Source organism: Dunckerocampus dactyliophorus, chromosome 6 (genome assembly GCF_027744805.1).
Source record: "Dunckerocampus dactyliophorus isolate RoL2022-P2 chromosome 6, RoL_Ddac_1.1, whole genome shotgun sequence".
In the NCBI taxonomy this organism is placed as follows: domain Eukaryota; kingdom Metazoa; phylum Chordata; class Actinopteri; order Syngnathiformes; family Syngnathidae; genus Dunckerocampus; species Dunckerocampus dactyliophorus.
This window is the reverse complement of record NC_072824.1, coordinates 5,642,012-5,660,618: the sequence shown is the minus strand read 5'-3', so window position 1 is coordinate 5,660,618 and position 18,607 is coordinate 5,642,012. Positions and strand designations below refer to the sequence as shown.

The 18,607-nt window shown below is 41.0% G+C and overlaps 1 protein-coding gene across 3 annotated transcripts; it reads left to right on the top strand.

Annotated features, from left to right (window-relative positions):
* Nucleotides 1-456: 456 nt before the first annotated feature.
* mfng (MFNG O-fucosylpeptide 3-beta-N-acetylglucosaminyltransferase) lies at nt 457-17,932 on the top strand. Of its 3 annotated transcripts, none has more exons than XM_054780164.1 (8): nt 457-1,074; nt 7,866-7,911; nt 8,747-8,849; nt 8,921-9,074; nt 9,256-9,341; nt 9,468-9,633; nt 13,142-13,227; nt 14,021-17,932. In XM_054780164.1, exons 1-8 carry the CDS (start codon nt 772-774, stop codon nt 14,028-14,030), a joined length of 954 nt encoding a protein of 317 aa, XP_054636139.1. In that variant the 5' UTR covers nt 457-771; the 3' UTR covers nt 14,031-17,932. The 3 variants fall into 3 exon arrangements, with proteins under 3 accessions (XP_054636139.1, XP_054636138.1, XP_054636140.1); XM_054780163.1 differs by having other exon boundaries at nt 13,542-17,932; XM_054780165.1 differs by having other exon boundaries at nt 1,045-1,074; nt 7,866-7,951; nt 13,542-17,932.
* The last annotated feature ends 675 nt before the right edge of the window (nt 17,933-18,607 follow it).

Below are 18,607 nucleotides of genomic sequence, written 5' to 3'. Positions count from 1 at the left end.
ATAATGTCCAAATTTTCCGAAAAGAAAATTTACAAAGATTATTTAAGAGGAAAGTTAAAATATTTGGAAAACTTAAAAAAAACAACAGAAAAGCCCGAAGTTGATACTAATAACACACGTCTTCACCCATACCACAAAGCTTAGACGCATCTTTTTCTTGAAATATATATAACTTCCTAGCATATCTACATGTGTTGCTTTGCAAAATATCAAAGTGGAAAAGTTGCATCCTTTCATTTTTCACTATGTGGCCCTTGCTGGAAATAGTTTGGATCACAGTATAACAATCATAAATACATTGTGAAATTATTGCTATTGTGCAGTTTTTGTCATTTTTTTGAAACGGTGTGCTTCACAACACCACTTCCTGTCTAGAAAGGAAGCATTGTCTTCATACTGATCATGTGTCTTGTCCACAGAAATTACTTTTCTTGACACTGTTTTTGTTGAGAGACTTGGGCGCTGCTTGTCTTTGCCCCCGGGTGCTGGCAGCCCATTCTACGCATCTGGAGCTGCCTGTGACTTTTTTTTTTAGCATGGAAGAAATCTTGTATTAATCTTTTATATAGATGTACAGTATATATATATACATATACAGTATATACAGTATATAGTCAGGAGGTGTTACCACGTTTTGTGTAACTGTGGTGATGACGTCACTAATGAGGAAGACACACTGAAAGACGGAAGGCGACAAAAACTTGTCACCATGTTTTGTATTTGACTTCTTTGTGATACTTTATTTTTGTTTTATAAACAATCATCTCTGACATGAAGAGAAGATGGATACCACTCTTCATTCTAGCCCTCCTCATCATTTTTTACGTGGACTTTCAATTAGGTACAGCCAGCTTCTCCAAGCTGCTGCAGGCTCTCCCTCCGACGCCCGGAGCTCTTCAGCGGCCTCCCCAAGCCGTCATACCCGCCAGCGGGCACCGAGGACGGCCAGGCTCGGAGAGGAAAGAGAGGCTGCGGCTGGAGGACATCTTCATCGCTGTGAAGACCACCGGCAGGTTCCACAGGACGCGCCTCGCTCTCCTGTTGGAGACGTGGATCTCCAAGACCAAGACACACGTGAGTCATTACAAGTTCATCAGTCTTCACCAAATCTCCATATAAGGTTTTTTTTTTTTTTTTTTTTTTTTTTTAGCAGTTTTTGACAACTAAAGTGAGTGTTACAAATGAGCCTTGAACGCATCACCCCGTTAATCAACAAATAAAAACGTTATTAATGGAAAAAATGCTAAGAAAAATAAGTATAAATATAGAAAATAGTAAAAACATACAAAATATAATATTATAATGCTGATACGTTTTCTATTATAAATATACACTACATTTCCTTTAAAATTAAAATAAAATAAGTAATTTGCTCAGGAAAAAGTTTGAATTAAAGTAAATAACTACTTATAGCCTTTGTAAGGCAGTAATGTGATCTTTATTGGACAATCTCTACTAGTTTCATATACTAAATTTGCATTGTTTTTCTATATCATCGAGCTGTTTTAGATCAGAAAATATTGCACATATACAGTATAGTCACATACACACAACAGGCCTAGACGCTTTTATTGGCAGCTATTGGCAACTGTGTTGTAGAAATACATTTTAAATGCATACTTGTTTGGAACGTTTGGAACTTTTTGTAAAAATGAAGATGATCTTTGTATTTGTGTTGGTGGTCTTTTTTAAAGACAAGGATGTGGTCTTCCTGCTTTGTCTTATTATTACCTTTATTCGTATTATTATGCTGTGGAGCAGTGTCACAAGACCCACACACACAGGAAGTGCAGTCTGGGCTGACAGGAAGCTGAGCCTCTTAACAATACTTGAAACGGAAGTGGAGAACAGGAAGTGGAGAAGCAGATTAGAGAAGCTCTCCTACACAGCATGAGCATCACTACAAGTCACTTTGTCTCTTTAGTTCAATGTATATTCTATAAAGTAGCTCATCGTTTCTAGCTACATAGACAAAGATGGTTATCCTTTCCAGCACCTGTGGAGGTTGCAGTTCTCTAACAATCTACTTTCAGGGATTTTTTTGAACCGTATTCATTTTTTTTATGACTTCTGAAACATGATGGTCGCAAACATGGTTAGGGTCAAAGGTGAAATTCGTGATGTTTTCCTTTCTGAGCCTTTCGGAATTTTCAGTGTGAGATTCTCCACACTTTGATGCTCTCAAAACATGAAGCATGCTGGTTTAATTTAATTTTAGGTGTTAACCAACAGAGGGCAGTGTTGCCTTACACTTAAGCTGGAAAACAGACCACACATTGATGCTTGCACTGTAATAATAATAATATATTGGCTTCAGACAGATTTGTTTGAAAGATATGCACATTTTGGGCTGAAATTCTATCTTTTTTCAGTTTTTATGACTTTTCAAGATTCAAGATTCAAGAGTTTTATTGTCATATGCACAGTAAAACTGGTGGTTCTGCTATGCAATGAAATTCTTTTTCTGTTCATTCTCCCAAAAAAGAAAGGAATAAAAAAACACAAGAAAATGAATAAGAACAGAAGAAACATTAATACCAATAAATTAAGCAACAACAACAGAAGAGACATTAATACAAATATCGAGGAAAAGGCTTCTTGAGACGTCATCTGTACTTCTGTGAAGAAGGTGTCGGACGTTTCGCTCCTCATCCGAAGAGCTTTGTCAGCGAACTAATAAGTGCTGGTAGCTTAGGCCTTAAATACAGTAAGAGTGGGCGGAACTGGTGTGCCAACACCCTCCTCCTATTGGTTCCTTACACTAAGCCTGGGCGGAGTAGTGTTCTAATCCTCTCCTGCCATTAGCACCTCCGATAAAAGGGAAGTGTCGCTCCCTGAGTTGGGTATGAACGACTCTGATACTGGCTCGTTAGCATCTAGTGTTCTGGCTCGGCCCTGGCTTCACCTCATTTGCAAGACTAAGAGCTGTGGGTTTCGGTTTCAGTAACCTGCTGAACACAGGGTCCAAATTAAACCTCAAACCACCATTCCGATTCAATGATGGGTTCTGTTGTTTGACAAAAATAGCTTCCTTTACTCCTCTTTCAAACCATCTGTTTTCTTTGGCCAAAATCTTTACCTCGCTGTCCTCAAAAGAGTGATTGGTAGCTTTAAGGTGTAGATGTACTGCTGATTGAGGACCACTAGAATTGTCCCTGCGATGTTGATAAAGCCTTTTTTGGAGCATTTGCTTAGTTTCCCCAATGTAGTGCTCTTTGCATTCCTCATCTTTACAGTTGATGGAATAGACCACATTGCTCTGTTTCTGGTTTGGAGCCTTGTCTTTAGGATGCACTAATTTTTGTCTCAGGGTATTTACTGGTTTGAAATAGGTAGGAATTTTGTGTTGCCATAAGATCCTCTGGAGTTTTTCGGAGACCCCCGCTACATAAGGGACTACCACTCCTCTCCTTTTTGCTTCTGTGGGCTTTTGGGTTTCTTTCCCTACTCTCTTCTTTTGACATTTGTTAAAAGCCCACCACGGGTACCCACAGGTTGAGAGCACTCTCTGGACATGTTGTGTCTCCTTTTTCTTTCCCTCAGCACTAGTTGGTATTTGTTCCGCTCTATGTTGGAGGGTCCTAATAACCCCTAGTTTATGTTGTAGTGGATGGTTAGATTAAAAAAGCAGGTATTGGTCAGTGTGTGTGGCCTTTCTAAAGACCTCTGTAAGTAGCTGTCTGTCCTCTCCTATAATTACCTTGCAGTCTAAGAAGGCTAGTTGGTTCTCTTTAGTGTCCTCGCGAGTAAATTTGATATTGGTGTCCACCGCATTGATGTGATCTGTGAAAGACTGAATTTCCTGTTTTTTGATTATGACAAAGGTGTCATCCACGTATCTAAACCAGTGCCTTGGTTTTGTCCCTGAGAAGGATGTGAGAGCCTGTTTCTCCATCTCTTCCATGTACAGATTCGCCACTATGGGTGAGACTGGTGAGCCCATAGCACAACCATGAATTTGTCTGTAGAATTTCCCTCTAAACTGAAAATATGTAGTGTTAAGGCAAATTTCCAATAATTGGCAGATGTGGTCAGCACTAAGTTTTGTTCTCCAATGCAGAGTTGAGTCCTCGAGCAGTCTCTTCCTCACCACCGAGACTGCTGCTGAGGTGGGGACGGATGTGAAAAGTGAAGTCACATCATAAGACACCAAAGTTTCCTCTGGCTCCAATCTGAGGTCTTTGATGCTCGCCACAAACCCTTTTGTGTTCTCTATATGATGATCAGTGTTGCCTACCAATGGGGATAAGACTGTTTTTACATATTTTGCTACATTGTACGTGGTAGAGTCAATACTACAGACAATGGGTCTGAGGGGAAACCCTTCCTTGTGAATTTTTGGAAGGCCATAGATACATGGTGTAGCCTCCCCAGGGTATAACCTATGATACATCTGTCTGTCAATTAGTTCTTCCTTCTCTAACTTTTGGAGACAGTGTATGATTTCTTTCTTATACCTATTGGATGGGTCCCTTTTAAGTTGCTCATATGTGTTGGCATCACTAATTAGACTTGTTATTTTTTCTTCATAGTCCAATGTGTTGAGAACCACTGTGCATCTGCCCTTATCAGCTGGTAAGATGGTGATGCTCTCATCTTTCTGCAGAGCCGCTAATGCTTTCCTCTCACCTACCATGATATTGGACGGTGGTGGTTTGGCACTACTGAGAAGGGCCGATATTCTCAGACGAAGGTCCCCTGCCTCTGTTCTAGAAAGGTTATTGTTCCTGATGGCCGATTCAGCTGCTGTGATATAGTCTACTGTGGGTATCGTTTTAGGAGTCACTGAGAAGTTGAGACCCTTGGTTAATACTGCCTTCTCTGTCTCCGAGAGGCTTCTGTCTGACAGATTTTCGATCCAATTTTCTTTAGTATTGGTCTGATTCCCCCCATCCTTAGTGTTTACGACAAGCTGTAGTTGATTTTCCAATAGAAGTTTCTGGAATTTTCCCTTATGCCTTTCTTTGGTTTTGCTATGGTGCTTCATATAACCTGATTTAATAAATTCACAAACCTCCTGATAGGTTTCGTGCGTAAGCTTGGTTTGCAATCTCTGATAGAAGGTTTCTACTTCAGACTGTTTATTTTTTTATCTCTATGTTAAGTCTCCTAATTCTCAAATTCTGTATTTTTCTGATGTAGTTTAGTTGCATTTTCCTTGCCAAGTGTCCTTGCTCAAGGGACGCTTGCCTCATGCATTTGGGGATTAACCTACTCTGCCTGCATCTAAGATTGAATCTGAGGTGGTTCCTTAAATCTGCTAATTTAAGAGTGGCCTTTTCTAGGCTACGTACCAGCAGAAGGATGTCTCTCCCAAAGTTGGTCGCAATGCGTCTGTGTAGGCTCTCAGTCGTACAGGAGTTTTCCATCGAGGAAAAGGCTTCTTGAGACGTCATCTGTACTTCTGTGAAGAAGGTGTCGGACGTTTCGCTCCTCATCCGAAGAGCTCCGTCAGCGAACTACACTTTATTATTTATTTATTTATTTGTATTAATGCGTCTGTGTCAGCGAACTACTCCGCCCAGGCTTAGTGTAAGGAACCAATAGTAGGAGAGTGTTGGCACACCAATTCCGCCCACTCTTACTGTATTTAAGGCCTAAGCTACCAGCACTTATTAGTTCGCTGACGAAGCTCTTCGGATGAGGAGCGAAACGTCCGACACCTTCTTCACAGAAGTACAGATGACGTCTCAAGAAGCCTTTTCCTCGATGGACAACTCCTGTACGACTGAGAGCCTACACAGACGCATTAATACAAATAAATAAATAAATAATAAAGTGCTATGAGTGTGTGCGTGTGTGAGTGCTTTGTTGAGAAGCCTGATGGCCTGTGGGTAAAAGCTGTTTGCCAGCCTTGTGGTCCTGGACTTCAAACTCCTGGAGCGTCTGCCTGACGGTAGGAGTGTGAATAATGAGTGTTGTGGATGTGTGCTGTCCTTGATGAGGTTGTGTGTTCTTCGTAGGACTCTAGATTTATAAATGTCTTGCAGTGAGGGGAGGGCTGCCCTCACAATGTTCTGTGAGGTCTTGATCACCCGCTGGAGTGCCTTCCTATCACGTGTTGTACAGTTACCGTACCAAACAGTGATGGAGGCTGTAAGGACACTTTCGATGCATCTATAGAAGCAACTAAGGATTTTGGTGGACATGCCAAATTTCCTCAGTCTTCTCAGGAAGTACAGTCTCCTTTGGGACTTCTTCAGAATTTGTTGGGTGTTGTGAGACCAGGTGAGGTCCTCGCTGATGTGTGTGCCAAGGAACTTGAAGGTTTTCACCCTCTCCACCTCAGTCTCATCAATAAACCGGGGTCTATGCGGCTCCTTTTCCCTTGTTCTTGGGTCGATGATCATCTCTTTGGTCTTATCTGTATTGAGAAGGAGATTGTTATCACGACACCAAGCTATGAGGTCCGCCACCTCTCTTCTGTATGATGTTTCAACACCACCAGTGATCAGGCCGATGACTGCAGTGTCATCCGCAAATTTAATGATGCTGGTGTTGTTCTGGGAGGCCACGCAATCATAGGTGAAGAGCGTGTAGAGGAGCGGACTCAGCACACACCCCTGTGGGGTCCCAGTGCTCACAATTCTTGAGCTGGATGTGCGATTGTGGACTTTGACTGACTGGGGCCTGCCCGTTAGAAAGTTAAACACCCAGTTACAGAGGGAGGGTGACGGGCCAAGTGTGAGGAGCTTATTTGTGAGTTTGTGGGGGATGACTGTATTAAAAGCAGAGCTATAGTCTATAAATAGCATTCTGACATACAGTATGTGTCCTGGCCTTGTAGGTGAGAAAGAGCTGTGTGGATGGCAGTGTTGACTGCATCATCCGTGGACCGGTTCTGGTGGTATGCAAACTGTGGAGCGTCCACAGTTGCCGGGATGCGCTTTTTGATGTGGGTCATGACTATCCTTTCAAAGCACTTCATTACAATAGGAGTGAGTGCTATAGGGCGATAGTCATTCAGGCAGGTCACGTTGCTCTTATTGGGTACGGGCACTATGGTGGTGGACTTAAAGCAGGTCGGTACAGATACTTGTGCAAGCGACAGGTTAAAAATGTCAGCAAGCACATCAGCTAGCTCTGATGAGCAAACCCAAAGTGCACGGCCTGAGATGTTGTCTGGGCCTGCTGCTTTTCGTGGGTTTGTTTTGTTCAGAACCCTGCGCACATCAGCTGATGTCACCATGAGAGGTGAGTCCTGCGTGCTCCCAAAGTCCAGCCACCCTCTCTGCTCATCAGGAGTTTGGGTGTCAAAGCGGGCATAGAACATATTCAGTTTGTCTGGAAGTGTGGTTTGGCTGGATGTGGCTACGCTACTCCGCTGTCGATAGTCTGTGATGTGCTGGAGCCCCGCCCAATTGCGCCGAGGGTCTGAGGTGGAATAGTAGCCCTCCAGCTTGTCTGTACTGTCTTTTGGCCTCTCTTATGGATCTCCTCAGGTCATATCTGGCCTTTTTGTAGTCCTCAGCGGTGCCCATGACAAATGCAGACGAATGAGCTTAGCCCTTACATCACAGTTCATCCAGGGTTTTTGGTTAGGGTATTTTCTGTAATACTTGGTGGTGGTAACAGTCTCTATGCATGTGCTAATGTAGCCAGTAACAGCAGAAGCATATTCATCCAAATCAACAGTACAATCTTCCCTCCCCGCTGCAGTTCTAAACACATCCCAGTTTGTGCAGCCAAAGCAGTCCTGACGTACTTGATCAGTTTCTTCATTCATCTTCATTTTGAGCATATTATGACAACCGGGTTGTTTTCTTTATGCTACATATACAATATCATCATCAATTGGTGTTTTTTTGGGTAATTTACAACCATTCATTTCTACTGAAGTTAATTTTTTTCATTTTTTTCCCCAGACTTTCATTTTTACAGACACAGTAGACGGCCACCTGAGGAACAAAGGTCGGTTCTATGACTAATATGCAGTTCTGTATCACAAAAAGTGAGTACAGCCCTCACATTTCAAGCCAGCATTTCTGTGTCTGTATATCTTGTAAAGGAACGGTACTGTAGGGTAAACTTGGATATGCTTTAGAGTAGACAGTGCACAGCTTGTATAGCAGTATAGATGTACTATCCACTGAAAATGAGTCAACACGAAGCCATTATTGCCAAAAGAGCTGGCAACACAAGAGAGTAGCAAGATTATACTGCAGTGTCTTGTCATGGTGGTGGTAGGGCGCACGAGTGCTGCCGGCACTGGGGAGATGTGGTTTATTGAGGGAAAAGATGAATTCCAACATGTACTGTGACATTGTGAAGCGCATGATTCTTTCCCTTTTTCTTCCAGGGTATAATGAGACGTAACAGCATGCAGCATATCATGCGTTGTCTTCTTGATAGGAACGTCAAAGTAGCCGCACATCAAAAATACTCTCTTCACAGATCTTGGCAACTTTACATGTAAATAATGACAAAACTAGTGACTTTTGTTGGTCTTTTGGCAAAGTAATTGTGTCTTGCTTTTAGTCTAGCATTGTGGTGATAGCGTGCACAAGTGCTGCCGGCACTGGGGAGATGTGGTTCATTGAGGGCAAACCTGAATTCCAACATGTATTGTGACATTGTGAAGCGTGGGGACTCATTTTCAGTGGATAGTAAATCTTTACTGCCTTTACAAGCTGTACACTGACTTCTCTAAAGCCTATCAAAGATTAGTTACCATTGTACCCTTGCTTGCTGAAACATTTCAGACAGTGTATTTGTGTCATGAATAAGATGCGATCTGGTATGACAGGTTACAACATGGTGGTGACGAGCTGCCAGTCAGACCACAGCCAGCAGGCTTTGGCGTGCAAGATGGCGGCCGAGTACGACGGCTTCATGGCATCTGACATGAGGTAAGACGGCGGAGAGAGAAGCAGAAAAACAGAAAAAAACAACCCCAAAAGTGACAGTGACGTGTCCTCAGGTGGTTTTGTCACGTGGACGACGACAACTATGTCAACGCTGAGGCGCTCCTCGCCGTGCTCGCCGCCTTCCCCCAAGAGGGCGACGTCTACGTTGGCAAGCCCAGCCTGGACAAGCCCATCACCGCACACAAACTCATGGAGGACAACACCACGGTAGCAAGGCACATCCCTTTGTTGTTTTGTTTTTTTTATTTTGATGTTGTTTTAATGTCAAGCTACTAAACTACTACTTCTTAGCCCCTGATCCATAAGAAACCAGTTAAAAAGGAGTCCAAAAGAGGCTTGGCTAGTAGAAATAATTGGACTGTGTGTGTGTTTGTGTGCGTGTGCGCAGAGGGAAGTGAAGTTTTGGTTTGCCACAGGAGGAGCTGGGTTCTGTTTGAGTCAAGGACTGGCCCAGAAGATGTCCCCCTGGGCTCGGTATTCATGGACTCCTTCACGGACTCATTGATGCATTTTGGACTTAAGCCTTTATTTATTTATGTGTGTGTGTGTGTGTGTGTGTGTGTGTGTGTGTGTGTGTGTGTGTGTGTGTGTGTGTGATAGAGGCTCCCGCTTCCAGGAGACCTCAGCAAAGATCCGCCTCCCCGATGACTGCACGGTGGGCTTCATTGTGGAGGAGAGACTGGGGGTCTCCATGGTCCACTCCCACTTGTTCCACTCCCACCTGGAGAACCTGCTCCTCATCAAACACACCGACATCCCTCACCAGGTACCACATTACAACTCATGGAAGTACAATGAATCTGTTCCGGGGTCAAACTGTGGCCATCATGAAAGCTTTTTGAAGTGTACAGGCCATGCTTTAAGTCACATTTTAGCGTATGTGTGTACAATATCAGTCAAAAGTTTGAAGACACTTGTGCATCTGTGTGTGTATGAATGAATATGCAGTAGCAGTCAAAAGTTTGAAGACACTTGTTACTTTGAAGATACATGTTATTGAACTTTTGACTGGTTCTGTTGGTAAGTGTTTGTATGTACGTATGTACAATGACTGGTTCTGTTGGTGTGTATGTATAAATATGCAGTACCAGTCAAAAGTTTGAAGACACTTGTTCATGTTATTGAATGAGAATGTGTCTTTAAACTTTTGACTGGTTCTGTAGGTAAGTGTATGTATGTGTGTACAGTGACTGCTTCTGTTGGTGAGTGTTTGAATATAGCGGAGTAGTGTAGCCACATCCAGCCAAACCACACTTCCAGACGAGCTGAATGAGTTCTATGCCCGCTTTGACACCCAAACTCCTGATGAGCAGAGAGGGTGGCTGGACTTGGGGAGCACGCAGGACTCACCTCTCATGGTGACATCAGCTGATGTGCGCAGGGTTCTGAACAAAAAAATCCCACGAAAAGCAGCAGGCCCAGACAACATCTCAGGCCGTGCACTTCGGGTTTGCTCATCAGAGCTAGCTGATGTGCTTGCTGACATTATTGTATGAGAAAGTGTCTCTAAACTTTTGACTGGTTCTGTTGCTCTGGGTGTGCACGCGTATGTGCGTGTATATGAATGTGCAGTACCAGTCAAAAGTTTGAAGGCACTTGGTCATGTTATTGTATGAGAAAGTGTCTCTAAACTTTTGACTGGTTCTGTTGGTTAGTCTGTATATGTGTGTGTGTGTGTGTGTGTGCGTGCATGTGTTTAAGTATATGTTAATGTGCAGTACCAGTCAAAAGTTTGAAGACGCTTATGCATTTATTGAAATGAGAAGGCGTCTTTATACTTTTGACTGGTACTGTGGGCAAGCATGTGTATCAGCTGATAAATTCAATGTCCAGTTCGTGTGCATGTATATTATGTCATGGTGTAATGTTTAAAGTCAGATTTTAATGCTTAAGTGTAATACAAGCGCAAAAAGAAGTGAGGCAATGTTAATATTAGGGGTGTCACGAGATCTCGTGAGATCAAAACGTGGCAAGATTTCTCATTTGAAAACAAGCTGTATTGTGAAAACAGGGCAGCCAGAAGCCAATCAGACTGTGAACTGTGGCATGGCTGCTATGAATGATAATACAGTATATGGAAGTGGCAGTGTGCGACGCATTTTTGAAAATGCACATTAAGTGCTTTATGCACACCTTGCAATCCAACCTACCTTGGTGTTCCCAGCATCAGCGTCAGCGAGTGAAGTGTGGATGTTTTTTCCATCGGAGTTGAACAGCTGTGGTGCCATGTTAATCTCCAAGCAGAAGCTGTAGTAATTCTACATTTGATCAAAGTTACTTAAGATTTGTCAGAACAAAACACATAGATGTTTGTATTTGTGTGCACCCTTAATCATCGTTACCATTAATCACATCTGCATTAACAATGGTACTGTGGCGACCATAACTGCGCTTTATAACACACCTCATACATAGAGGAGATCTGTGTTGACAATATACCAACATGTTTGCTATATTTAGCAAGTAGGGGTGTGTCTTGCATTAATTCGGTAATTGAATACAAGCGGACAACAAAGGTGAAGTATTCACAGGAGAGCGGGAGTGGAACGGCGCCGTGCAATGCATTGCAGGGCTGAAAGCTCCATAAACCCTTCCACAAACAAACCGCTGACCAGCGACAGAGCCAAGAAGGCAGAGCTTGGTCACAGTTTCCATTCCCTGGATACGCCTCACCGTCTGGTGAAACACGTGTGGGTGCCCAAAGTGTGGCCCAGGGGCCATCTGTGGGATGTGGCTCATTGCAGAAATAAAATAAACAAAAAACTCAGCAAAAATGGAAAAATAGAACAAAAAAGCATAATGTAACTAGACAAGGGTAAAATGTTGACACTAATAATTAACAAAAACTGGGGGCTCTCCGATCGATTGGCCACCGATCAGTATCGGCTGATTTCTATAAAAAAGCACGGTATCGGCATATCCCGATACTTTCCTTTTAAACGCTGATCCCCTTTGCCAATCAGCTCCGCCTCCATTGCAGCAGCCAGTCTATAGCAACCATGTCCCGCCCACTTTCCCTTCACAAAGCCAAAACAAGCACGTCTGTCATGTGGGACTTCCTGTCGTTGTGGGAGTGATATAAATTTTGCACACTGAAAAACACGCCTTAAAACTCTTTAGTTTGGTGCGGCATTTGGGGGGTGGGCATTTGGCAGGGTGTGGTGAGTTTTGGCGGCTCGCAATGTGATCGTCGGTCGGGCGGCGGCTAATTAGCCAAAACGCGGGACACGCCTCTGTGACACCCCAAACATTGGTTGGATTCTTTGGACTGCATGGTGGAGGAAACCGGGTTTGCTGACTGCTTGGGAGCGCCATCAAGCTGCTCTTGCATCCAAAGCGTTCTTAAAGAAGGCGTCTGATCCTCTTAAGTTCCACCAGTGAATTTGAAAAAGTAAGTCAGATATGTTTTTGTCTAAATTTTATGGTTCCCCTTTCATATCATATAGCCCAGCTCCCATCAGGGAGGCCCCTCGCGACGACATGAGGCGCCTGCAAGCCTGCATTTCATTCAGGTTTTCAGTTATGAGATGTGAGATCACTAGAAAGAAATGCTGAAATGTTTTTTAATGTTTTTTATTTACAAATGTACACTTAATCTATGTGATCAGTAGCGGTATCGGCTGATTTCACTGATCGGCGCATCCTTAATGAAAACACAAAGATTGTTTTTTAAAATCATAAATATCAAAGGACAGCTGGGCAGCCCTGACGTAAATAGACAAAGACAAGTACAGTATATAGGACAAAACCAGTGGGCTGGCATTGTTCAACTACAAGGTGGAACTATTAAGGCGGACACCCCTATTGAAAAGCCAGCATTCCAAGAATGACAGAGAGTACAAATTTCCTGTAGGAAAATACATGTCACACACGCCAATTCTTTACAGAGTGAAAGATGACATATTATAGGAAATATTGCATTATGATATGTTATTTATTATTATATAGTTTCATAACAGGGGGTAAGTTGGTCTCAAAAATGTTGACAATAATATAGTTTAGCATCAATTTGTGGGACAATAAACATTTCAAAACACACCTGCATTGTTGTGACATATTCTTTCATCGTACTTGTCTTAAATTGAATTCTTAAAATCTCGTCTTGTCTCATTCTCGTCTACCCAATCTCGTGCATCATCTTGTCTTGTGGGTTGGGTGTCTCGTGACACTCCTAGTTAAGAGTATAAAATGTTAGCTTTGCAACAAGTGAGGCTTACCGCTTTGAACTTGAGTCCGCTTGCTTCACGTCACTTCCATCATCCTGCTTTTCGTAGGTGACGCTGAGTTATGGGATGTTTGAGAACAAGATGAACAGCATCGAGTTGAAAGGAAGCTTCACCAAAGAGGAAGATCCATCCAGGTCGGTCATTCGTTTATCAGAAATGATGAATGAAATGAAATGATGGTGGGGGGGTAATCGCTTTTTCACACAGGGCCATGTCGGTTTGGATTTTTTTGTCCCTTAATAATAAAACATGTGCACAGCTGCCTAGACCACCGGTCAAAAGTTTGGAGACACTCTCCCATTCATTATGATGCATAAGTGTTTCCAAACTTTTGCTTTGTACTGTAAATTCATACATTCTGATACTGTTATGTCATGGAAGCAAACGTCCAAACATATTTGGATGTGTTTTTAGTTGCCGTGCTGGTTCACGGTGGTTGTGTCCGCAGGTTCAAGACCCTGCACTGCCTTCTGTACCCGCTGACGAGCTGGTGTCCTTGAAGAACGAACACCAGACATGTCAGCAGTCGCCATGTTCTCCTTCAATGTTGGATTGGGAGTGTCCTCTCTAAGTTCCATCACTTCCTCTTTGACGTCCTTCTCTTTGGTTGGATTCACATTTCTTCAACCTCTCTCTTCCTTTCTCCTGCACGTGCTCGTTGGAAGGCTGGCAGGCAGCAGATGGAAGCACGAGGCCGGCGGCCAAAAGTGCTTTCATGTTTGAACGAGGTGTATACGAGACAAAGCCTTCACAGAAATTTCCAGAACTACTTGTGTGCTCAGCAGCTGTAACGAGGCTCTGAGAGGTGCAATTAGCGCAGGAACGATTACATCCACTCTACGTGGAGTGTGCCTTTGATTTAGTGCAGGTTCTTCTTGCTTCTGGAGTCTGGATTGGTTCTTCCTGATGCACTGAACTTGTGTCCAGGACCACATAACGAAGATGCTGCTCTTGGCATCATCACCATCACCTTGGGGCTTCCTCAGCAGGACAACAGGAGAACCAGCGAGCAGATGAAAAGCTGCTGCTGGATCCAACATCAAATATCTGATAGAAGCTCCGAAAGCACCGACAACAGCCACAGAATGTTGCTTTATCAGCGGCCCTTTCATCCTTTTTTCTGTTTGAATCTGACACCAAGAAACAGATGGCATCTAACATTCAAACCTCATTTGTTTACCACATCCTCATCACTTCATTGAGCCATCTATTGAGACCAACCTCACTCGAGTATGTACCTAATGAACTGGCTTCTCATACACACGCATGGCCAATTTTTGGTTGCTTTTTTCCATTAAAACCTCGTAAAATCTAATATTTTCCCCGCATTATTTATAATAATTAGATAAATAAGTACAAATATTTATAAAAAACCCCAACAAATATAAGTTTATTAAATACAATGCAGAAATATACATTCTAAGGAACATATATAAAAGTTTGTATAGATTAAAAAATCTATATGCATGTGTCGTTGCATGTACAGTGCCAGTCAAAAGTTTCGAGACACTGGTGCATCGTCGTGAATGAGACAATGTCTCCAAACTTTTGAGTGGCACTTTATGTAAGTGTTCCTGTGTATGCGTGTCTGTGGTTAAGGTGGTCGAAGCACGGATTCATCACAGGCTGCAGCGATGTAAGTGCACACACACACACACACACACACATTTGCAAAGCAGCTGGCAGGTGTTGGATCAGTGAGCCGCTGAGCCATGAACACACAAACACAATTGCAAACAAATCCATCAATACACACACACTCACACACGGGCGGGGGCATCAAAGTGGAAATTATACCCCAGGGCATAATTGTGTGTTTTACTCATTGAAAAAATATGGAGTTTTTTTCACAAAAATGGCATACAAACATAAAAAATACTAAAGAATGTTCATGTTCAAGGGGCCTCAGGGTTTAAGTATTGTTTTTAAAAGTTAGTCTTTCTTCATCACCCCCTAGTGGCCATTCAGAGAATGCATAGGTGCTTATGTTAGTGATGTTAGTGGCTCCTCAGATGTTTTGTTGTCTTAAATGATTACAAAAATATGTATAATGTGTAAAATGAATTACTAATGTAAAACAATACATGATATCAGATGTTTATTATTTAAATTGATTTATTTAAACCTCAGTGAACAGCTGCAAAAATATATTTCAAATGTTATATTACAAGACCCATCTCAATAGACACGCTAGGTAAAAATAGGTCAAATGTCTTCATGCAAATTCGTCACAGAGCACCACAGTGTGTTTAACCCCGCCCCTCCATCTGCTCAGTGCCGACACAGCCACACATCTTGACCAATGACATTTGCCTTTAACAGAAAAAAGACGAGGAAAAACAAATCGGCTCCCAATTGGCTCCCATCAACGCGAACCGGCTCCTGTGGTACATTTCAAAGAGCCGGGTTTTAAAGCCGATTCGGTCGCGACCAACACATCACCAGCTTATGCGTTGGCATTAGCTCGCTGGTATCGGTGGCTAGAATGGCATGATCACGCAAAAACACACAAACACACCTTCGTTGCACAATCGAACGCCGTCCGTTCCTTTGTAACTTTATGAACCAGGAAGTAGCCAGCTAGCTAGTACACAACCAATTAGCAGATAAACAATTACTGTACAACACTACAATTAATTATTATTGTTGTTGTTGTTTTTTTACTTTAGTTGAGGATTTAGTTAGATTTGGTCCAAAAAGTAATGTGCAATTAGGAAAAAAATGATTTTATTAAAATTATAAAATATTTTATCTGATTCCTATGGAAGCCATTTTCGGCCACTGAAAGAAAAAAATTCCAATGGTAAGTCATAATTATGTGACAAAAGTCGAAGTTATGGGATAAAAAGTCACAATTATGAGATAAAGTCAAAATTATGAGATAAGTTATAGTTATGACATAAACGGTTGAAATTATGACATATGTCACAGTTATGAGACAAGAAAGTAATAATTATGAGATAAAAAGTCAAAATTAGGGGATTAAAAATTGAAATTACGATATAAAAAGTTATAATAATGAGGTAAGAAATGAATAATGAGGTAAAAAGTCGACATTATGAGATAAATCATAATTATGAGATAAAGTAGTAATTGTGAGATAAAAAGTCATAATTACGAGATAAAATGTCAAAATGATGAGATTAAAATGGAAATTATGAAATAAGTCATAATTAGGAGATAAAAAGTCGAAATGACAAGATAAAAAGTCATTAAAATAAAAAGTTTGGTTTGGTTTGGTTTAATTTTATTTGAACGTGCATGCAAGTTCCAATGGAATACATCTCATGAATCATCCTTTCACAGTTCCACATGTCCAAAAGGAGTAGGAAGAAGCAAAGCTTATTTAATCCTACCCCCCATCTATTCCACATCTAGTACAGTACATATTATTCACTTCTGTATTCCATATGTCATTTTTAATACATAGAATAATGATAAGGTAGGGTAACAATATGATGATGTAATTATGAAGATTTTTTTCAGTATAATAATAAATAAATAATAAATGGAAACAAGCATAACAAAATGATGACTAGAATAATCAGTATAATAATAAATAAATAATAATAAATAGAGACAAGCATAACAAAACAAGTTCAAGACTCTTCTGCCTTGTATTTAGCAAACATCAACTGCTTGTATTGTTTTTTGAATGTGCTCATCTCTGTACATTGTTTGAGTTCCTTACTCAATCCGTTCCATAATTTAATTCCACACACGGAAATGCTGTGGCTTTTCAGCGTAGTTCTCGCATATAAATGTTGCAAGTTTAGTTTTTCCCTGAGATCATATTTCTCCTCTCTTGTAGAGAAGTATTGTATGGCATTTGTTGGTAGCAGGTTATTGTTAACTTTATGCATTATTTTATCTTGAAAATGTACTAAATCAGCCAAAATAAAGGGTTTGTATGTTCTCTATACTCGGCATTATGAATGATCCTCACTGATCTTTTTTGCAGTACATTTAGCGAGTGTAGATTGCATTTATAATTATTACCCATATCTCCACACAATAAGTGAGATATGGTAATACCAGAGAACAGTAAACAGTGTGGAGTGATTTTTGATGAAGAACATATTTTGCTTTTTTCAAGATATGATATATTTCTTGCCACCTTTTGTTGTATATTTTTGATGTCAGATTTCCAGCTCATTTTTTCATTCATGATCCCCAGAAATTTATTTTCATTCATTCTTTCAATGTCCACTCCGTCTATTTGTATTTGGTCGTGCGTGTCCTTTCTGCTATTACCAAATAGCATTATTTTAGTTTTACTTAAGTTCAAGGATAATCTGTTTTTATCAAACCATGACTTTAATATGACCTTTTCATCCTTGACATTTTTAATGAGTTCTTGTGTGCTTTCACCAGAACAAAAGGCAGTGGTATCATCTGCAAATAATACCAACTTTAAGTCTTTCGTCACTTTACAGATGTCGTTGATATACAAATTGAACAGTTTTGGTCCCAATATGGACCCCTGGGGTACTCCACACGTGGTATTTAAACTCGCAGATGTATATTCTCCTAGCTTTACAAATTGTTTCCTCTTTGCTAGGTAGCTTTTAACCCAATTCAAAACGAAGCCTCTTATTCCATACCTTTCTAATTTTGTTGTTAAAATGTTGTGATTAATTGTATCGAAGGCTTTTGTCAGATCCATAAACACTGCAGCTGCACATCTTCTGTTGTCTATAGCAGTAGTGATTTCCTCCGTGATTTCCATCAATGCCATAGAAGTTGAAATGTTAGCTCTGTAACTGTATTGACTACTGCTAGTAATTCATTCTCATTCATAAATTTGTCCAACCTGTTATTAAATAATTGGGGTAATAAGGAAACTGGTTGGTAATTTGTCAATTGATGTTTGTCTCCATTTTTAAAGATTGGAACTACTTTAGCTATTTTCATTTTGTTAGGAAATTTCCTTTTTAGTTGCAACAGTGAAAAACGTGGAATTGAGATCCCTATCTATGGTATCATTCCATTTGTCCATTGTCCAGAATTTTAGAATTTCTTTCTCCAGTTTTGGTCCAATATTTACAAAATAGTTGTTAAAAATTTCAAGTACCTCATTCATATCATCCTTATTAGTGTTTCCAACCATGAAATAGTGAGGGTAGTCTGCTTTCTTAGTGCTGTTCCTTATAATACTTTTTAAGATGCACCAAGTTGCTCTCATGTTATTTTTATTCTTATCTAGTAATTGACTATAATATTCCCTCTTACACGATCTCAAGATAGTTGTCAACTTATTTTTATAAGTCTTATACTTTTTTCCTGCTTCTTTAGTTTGTTGAATAATAAATGTTCTGTATAAAGTATTCTTCTTCTTACAGGTGCTTTTTAGTCCTTTTGTCATCCATGGCTGGTTTTTCTTTTGCTTCTTGGACTTTTCTTGCCAGAGACAGTGTTATCCTAGAGCTCCATGTAAGTGTTTAGAAAGCCATCATATGCTTCATCCACATCTTTTACACTGTAGACACTCTCCCATCTTGTTCTTCTAGATCT

What these genes read in the sequence shown, in the direction of transcription:
- mfng (XM_054780163.1), top strand. Translation starts at nt 772, where the DNA reads ATGAAGAGAAGATGGATACCACTCTTCATTCTAGCCCTCCTCATCATT. An exon ending in TCATGGAGGACAACACCACG is followed by an intron (nt 9,075 to 9,255) that starts GTAGCAAGGCAC and finishes GCGTGTGCGCAG; the next exon opens with AGGGAAGTGAAGTTTTGGTT. An exon ending in ACACCGACATCCCTCACCAG is followed by an intron (nt 9,634 to 13,141) that starts GTACCACATTAC and finishes TGCTTTTCGTAG; the next exon opens with GTGACGCTGAGTTATGGGAT.